This window comes from Biomphalaria glabrata, chromosome 18 (assembly GCF_947242115.1).
Source record: "Biomphalaria glabrata chromosome 18, xgBioGlab47.1, whole genome shotgun sequence".
In the NCBI taxonomy this organism is placed as follows: Eukaryota; Metazoa; Mollusca; class Gastropoda; family Planorbidae; genus Biomphalaria; species Biomphalaria glabrata.
Window position 1 is genome coordinate 5,172,623 of NC_074728.1, and position 6,992 is coordinate 5,179,614.

Here is a 6,992-nt window from a genome sequence, read left to right on the forward strand (position 1 = left end):
CTTGTGAAAAAGTGGTAGCATTATCTGTTCATGTGTTATGTCAACTTAACAGAAGTTACATTTTGACTTTTCCCAGAGAGAAACTTAAACCCCAAAGCAGCTTGTTTAAAGCGAAGAGAGGAGGAGAAAACAGAAGAGTTACCTGGACGTGCATTGTCCTCTGATGACCTAACTCCTGGTTTGGCCAACAAGGTTTGTAATTTTTATAGGTTCGGCCTTTGGAGCATTACTTTCTAAATGTATCTAAGTTAAAAAGTAAAATCCTACTAGGTAATATAAAACATTGTTATTGATACAAATAAATGAAAGTGTGGTCATCTTTCATCATCAATCCAAGTAACATACAAAAAAACAACAGACATTACAGTATTATTCTCTTCACACATTTAAAACCAGTTACCTATAAGAAACGAGGATGTGTGCAGCAACCTCCTATACCCTTAAAGAACAACCTTGAACTCGAGGAATTGACAGTCATGGCAAGTTCAGTCATGGCAAGTTCATCAATTTGAAGTGAATTGTGTGTGCCTCAATGTCCACTCTGAAACTTGAAGAGTATCTTAACTTTGAGCAGACCATCATCAAGAGTCTATTTCTGTTTGTTTTTTTTTAATGCTAATACTGTTCACAGTGAGGAGCTGAATCATCATGTGGCAATTATAATTTCAATCATTGCGAAACACAAACAAATGGGAGATAATTAGTGGTTGTTGTTTTTTTTATTGTGCTTATAGTGTTGTTTTTTTTAAATAAAATGAATATTTCCATCAAAGCTTTATAATGCATCATTTCTTTAAAAAAATAATGATAATTAAAATTGAATAAAAAGAAAAATTTCCAGGTAATAAAAATGCATAGAGAAGTTGACCCTTGTTCAGTCATGACTACACGTCTTTTCTCTAAGAGATGGAATAATTCACTTTGTTCTTCCATATTAGCATTCAACTTTAGTAACTTTTTCATTGTTGTGTAATATTTTATTTGACATAGAATAAAAGGAACATGCTTGCTCAGCCATTGGGCCCTTGATTGAAAGAATCCATTCAAAATTTAACCCCACCCATTGATGAAGTCTTTAAAATAGAAGAAATCCCACTGAATCATCCTTGGTTGATGGAATAAACCTATATTAAATTTATCCCTTCCTATTAAAAAAGAAAAATACTGACCCTAACACACAAGTCCACTTTAGGGAACTGCAGGAGAGCTACAGAGATAGTGGCATCATTTACATTGACAGATTCAAGGTGGATGGAAAGGTCGCAGGTGCCTGCTCTTTTAAGAACAAAACTATCTCCAGTAGACTTCCTGATGGATGCTTCATCCTCATGACTGAATTACATGCAATATCACTTGCACTTATGGCTGTAAAAGTATCAGGAGAAAATTCCTTACATGCTCTGACTCCAAATCTGCATTGCAAGCTCTAGGACAGATGAAGACTGACATTTCATTTTTACATAAAAACTTTTTTAAGCTTTTAGAGCGATTAGCATCTGACCGTAGGGATGTCACCTTCATCTGGATCCCTCCCATGTGGGCATAGAGGGAAACGAAATGGCAGACAGAGAAACACAAAGAGCCTTAATTAAAGCAGTTTCAGGAACCCTCTTTCCCTGCTCCAAATTGAGACTGACACCTACCAAGAGTGTTAGCATCGATGGGAAGCTGAAGCCCACAACAAATTAAAACGAATTGTGGTAGATGTCATGTGGCAGCCCACATATCATGATATGACACAGCATGAAAGTGTGGCCATGTCCAGACTTAGGATTGGCCACACCTATATCACACACTTCTTTATACTGAGAAGAACACATTTGAATTCAAACAACCTTAAAACACTGTTTGACAGCGTAGATCCTGGGGAAAGTCCTGGGTTTTGTCCAGGAAGCAGGACAGACTAATAAAATGTAATAGAGTTTATTAACAGTAGCCTGTATAGCATTTAACATTCCTACTGCACTTGTTGAATGAAGGAGGAGGCCTAAATTGTGCCATAAAATCAAATCCCATGCTTGCTCTTTTTAAATAGTACAATTTAATTTGGATAAAACAAATGTGTTGATTTTGAATAATGAAAATAAAAATAACTATTCAGACTAGATAGCTAGACTAGATTCAAGAAATACTTAATGATCCTGATTGAGTAAAAAAAATAAATTTGTTTTATATATATATATATACTAGGCTGACATTATCCGCGGCCTGCGGGTCTTAGTTTGTGTTTACTAATCTAGTGGATTGGATTTAGACGTATGTTAAACTTAGCTAATGATCCTTTCAAGTTTTTCTCTTTCACTACGAAAATAAAAATCAGTTTTTTATAAATGCTTTTTTTTATTGTTAGTCAAATTACAAATTTAATTAATAACATGATTGATCCAAACTAATTGATATAAGTACGCTAAATATAAGCTTTGTGTTGTTGTTTTTTTGGTTTAAATTTTCTTGTTTCTCTTAAAATAGACATTTCTTTGCAGTCAACTTATTTCTACAATGATTTTTTTTTTCTTTCACAGTGTGCTCCTGAACCAGGCAAAAGCTGGCACAACTGGTAGCAGCCTGACCATCCCTTTTTTGTCTTTTTGTGTACAGTTTTTGAGCTACGCTATATTGACATAGAGACAATGATCTATCCTACCACGGGTGGTCGCTCTGCCATCTTGTCACAGATGGTTGATTTTTCTTGACATTGGCCAGCTTCCTGGGGGGCTGGTTAACAGTGTACATGTGTAGTGTTGTGTCTGGTGCAGGCACTTTGTACTGCTGAGTCTTCAAAAGTGTGTCTCACAAGAAAGAACATTAGTTACCAGTCTTTCAAGACTGACAGTTTGAAAGGAAAAAGTTTCAGATGATTTCTCTTTTCTTTTTACTGGATACCCTAAGTGTGTGGTTCTGATTTGGATAGAAGTTGATATAAGCACCAAAGGTGACTGAGATATTCTATGTAGTCATATATTTTGAAATATAAACAGCATATCCTATTGTCCATTTAACTACCGAATGTCTGGAAATATTCTTTTTTTGTTTGTATTTTTTTTATCTGCTGCTAACTATTGTAATTGTAAAAAAAAATTATTTCATGATTTAAGTTTGGTTTCTGCTTGGAAGCCATTATCCCAAGAAATGTTCCAGATCATACTGCTTGGCGATATACAAACCATTCTTGTGTGATAGTCACTTTGGGCTTCCTACTTTTTAAGTCATCCATTCTGTCACATTGAACACACACACAAATCGATATAATTCAAAAAAGAAAGCAGCGTCTGCTGAAAGTTCACAGAGTAGAGTTGTAGAACTTGATACACACACACACACACACATATTCAGTATTCAATAAATCGTTCCAATTTATTTTTTTCGCATGAGCAAATTTCTGATTGTTTGCCCAGACTAAGGGATTGCATAGAGAAGTTGACCCTTGTTCAGTCATGACTACATGCAGCATAATTTGATTCTTAACAGTAATAATGTAATTATATTGTTTGTTGGAGTTGAGGCTTTGTTTATATATATATATATATATAAACTGTTGTTTGTTTGTTGTTTTTTTTTGTTTGTTGTTTGTATTGTTGTTACAAAATGACAGTACAAGCATTCACTTTAATGTGTACTTGGATCTGCTATTGGCTTCAGCTGTGAGTATGATCTTCCCTGAAATGATCTTGATCTTGTTCATCTGCTATTCCTTTTGAAATATACAAACATACATATATAAATATATATATACATATATCATTATTTTATAAACTTTTGTTCATTTGGATGTCTTCATGTGTTCAGTGTTTGAATCAAAACTTGATGTGTGAGAGGAATGATATATGGATTTAGTTAATAGTTTAAAGCTGACCACCTCATTGTGTTATTTTTTTTTTATTTTTTTTTTTTGTTAAGGTTTAACTTGGGTTAAGGGTTTGTTAGTATTTTCTAGAATGATTGCTTGTGTCAGTGTTTATTACCAGTGGGATACAACCCCCCCCTCCCTTTTTTTTTTTTAATGGTTCGTAGTTTCTGTGCATAGACCACAGTTTATGGAGTTAATACAATAATTAGAATTTATGACTAAAAACTTAATCTGTATTTAATCCAGCCCTGTTTATAATTTGATTTAAAGTTCGGCCAGATGGTAGTCAGAAATACAAGAACATTTACAGCAGTCTCATAAATACTTGTTTCAATCAAATAAAAAGTGGCTTTTAAAATAGTTTGGTACTGACTAAGGTGGATCTCTTTTTTAACAATCTTGGCCTTAAGTTCAATTCTAGCTGTTTGAACTCTATCTAGCCCAGTTAGATAGGCAAAGGCTTCATGGCTTATACTTTTAGCCAGCTGATTTGGTCAGGCTTGATATAGAGAACATCTTTCCTTTGCTTCCTGTTTGATGCTGAAATATGCAGTGGCTTATAAGGGTAGTGGCCTCCATTGGTCCAACTTCAAGCTTAGCGCCCCAATCAGTTTTAATTAGTTCCAATAACAAAGAACCAGACTACTTAAAAGTTATTAACATAGTTAAGTGTTGTTTATATATATGTATTAGGTAATTTTTATCAATTATCTTTTATTCATTGGCTGGTATTTTTAATAACATACTTCAATATTTTTAAGCAAACGATTTTTATGGTGTAGCGTTTTACAGTTTTCAGCTAACCAAAAATATCTTGACTTAGTCCTCTCCGAGCCATTGTTCTGTATTGTTCTTGAAACTTATCCCTTCTGAGAGTGGCAAGTATTGTCTGTATGTAAATAAAATTTCACTTTTGGTTCAATCGATGAAAGATCACAGGCCAAATGTCATTATTTTTGCTGTGTTCATTATTTTTTATTATTTTTAAACCCAAAATGAACTCAGAACTGAAAAATTTGTTGTTTTTATTTTTTAACTTTTAACTGCTATACAATTGAAGAGATCTGACTGTGGTGTTGCCATTTATTCTTTAAAAAAAGAAAAAAAAATTATTTCGACTTTTGAAATAATTTTGTGCATGTATATGACCAGTCTACATATTTTGTTTGCATATGTTAATGTGGGAGACCTAAACCTGGCACATTTTTTTTAAAGGGTTGCACTGGGCATCTCCTCTTACATAGAGTTGATGGAAGAAATCGGAATTATGTTTCGGGTTGACTTGTAAAATACATAGGGAACTGCTGAAGTTTCTGCAAGATTCTGTTGTAGAGATAGAGTCAGTCTATGGCTGGAGAATTTTCTGCAAAATGTGAACCCCTCGATATCAACATTTGACCTTGCTTAGTGAGAAAAAGTTGTTCACAATGTTCTGAAGTATATATATATATATATATATATATATATTGACAACCTAACTTACGTGCAGAATTGAAAATTTTAAAAATGGTTTTCAGGCATTATGCAAATTATGTAATACATTTTGACTGCAGACCCCCATTGAATTTTGTAACAACTTAACTCCAGATTTAGTTCTAAATGATTCTTTCTGTGTTTGAAGCAAGTGTGGATTAGCTTGGCCTGTGTGAAAGTAGACTTTAAACATTGAGTTACTTAAGAAACTAGTTTTGTGTTCACTAGTAGTTTTCTTCCATTCATGTAGAGTTTATGGACTGGTGTAGTCTCCCTTGAGGTCTGCCTGTGCAGTACTGTGTGATTACTTTAACACATACATGCAATGACACATTTTTTTTTAAAACCTGGATCTTTTATTGTGTTTATCAATGTTTTTTTTTTCTCCTGTTGTGTTTTTTTTTTTTTTTTTTGACATAATATAATAGTGCCTATGAAAATAAAAATTTTTGCATAGTTCTCACTACTTTGTTCTGCATCTGCAGACTTCATGAAGCAGGGGACATCACTTTTTTATTATGTACTTAGACAGTAAATGGAAAAAATGTGGAACATGTGCCACTTGTTGTGAATTAATTGTTAGCATCATTAAATGTTAAACTCCTATGATTACTTATTGACATGTACATCGATCACGATTTCACATTATTTCCTTACATTGTATCGTTTTGAAATTCCTGTTTTCACTGTACTGCAGTACAAAGTAGTGAGAAATATGCAGTCTTGTACATAATGATAAAAATATTTTTTTCCCAAAATATCAATTTTTTTAAACTTTTGATTTCAATGAGAAAAAATTAAACAAATTTAAACAATTGGACATACAATTTTATCATTGGAGAAAATTTCTTTTGTTTGCCCACTGTTGTCCAACAAATGATGAATGATTATTGAATGGGGGTAGATGTAGTCATAAAAACAGTAAAAGTAATAATTAAATGAACCATGAAATGAACTATTGTGTTACTCTTTTGTCAACAATTACTATTATAAGGAATAGTCTCTTTCATAAGAAAAACCAACTTATTTTTGGCAATATATTTTTTTTTTAAGTTTCGGTTGTGACACTTTACATGTATATATATATTTTTTTTCTTTTAAACTTTGTTTAATAGGGTCAGAGTGAAATTTTATTTATAGTGGCTATTGCGAGTCAACCTGCTGATGATAATTTAGGTGTTAAGCTGTTGTAGGGATCTGTGTAATAATTTATTTGAGATTTTTAACCAATTGAAATCATATGTACCAGTTCTGCCGAAGGACCCATTCTTGTTTTATTTGTTTTGATCCACTATAATTTGATTGGATTGTACTGAAGTCTTCCTATATAATCCAGGAAGGTATTAAGTGCCATTGATAGATACATGGATTATAAAATCTTTTGTTTTCTTTTTTTAATCTCCTGCTAAATTTGTATTTTAATATTTTAGAATAATTTGTTTCATGTAAAAAAGAGTTTCATCTTTTTTTTTTTAATTCTTATTAGTATTGAGCTGTTCAAGCTTAGAGAATCTGTGTATAAAATTGGTTGAAGAAAAGAACAAATTGTCCTACTGTTTTGCCCCAATGCTGAGAGAAGCTGCTGTGGGTGTTACTTTCTGTATGTAATAAGGAAATATCTTGTCCATAACTATGTTCATAGGATGAATACAAATAAAATATGAGAACAGAA

The 6,992-nt window shown here is 32.7% G+C and overlaps 1 protein-coding gene across 3 annotated transcripts in view; it reads left to right on the forward strand.

The window, feature by feature from the left end:
• LOC106056004 (transcription factor 12-like) overlaps nucleotides 1-6,992 on the forward strand; it is a 113,916-nt gene extending 106,924 nt beyond the window's left edge. For all 3 annotated transcript variants that reach the window (XM_013212542.2, XM_056016558.1, XM_056016559.1), the window contains 2 exons: nucleotides 77-192; nucleotides 2,523-6,992. In XM_013212542.2, coding sequence (XP_013067996.2) covers nucleotides 77-192; nucleotides 2,523-2,561 — 155 coding nt within the window. In that variant the 3' untranslated portion in view covers nucleotides 2,562-6,992. The remainder of the gene's footprint in view (nucleotides 1-76; nucleotides 193-2,522) is intronic.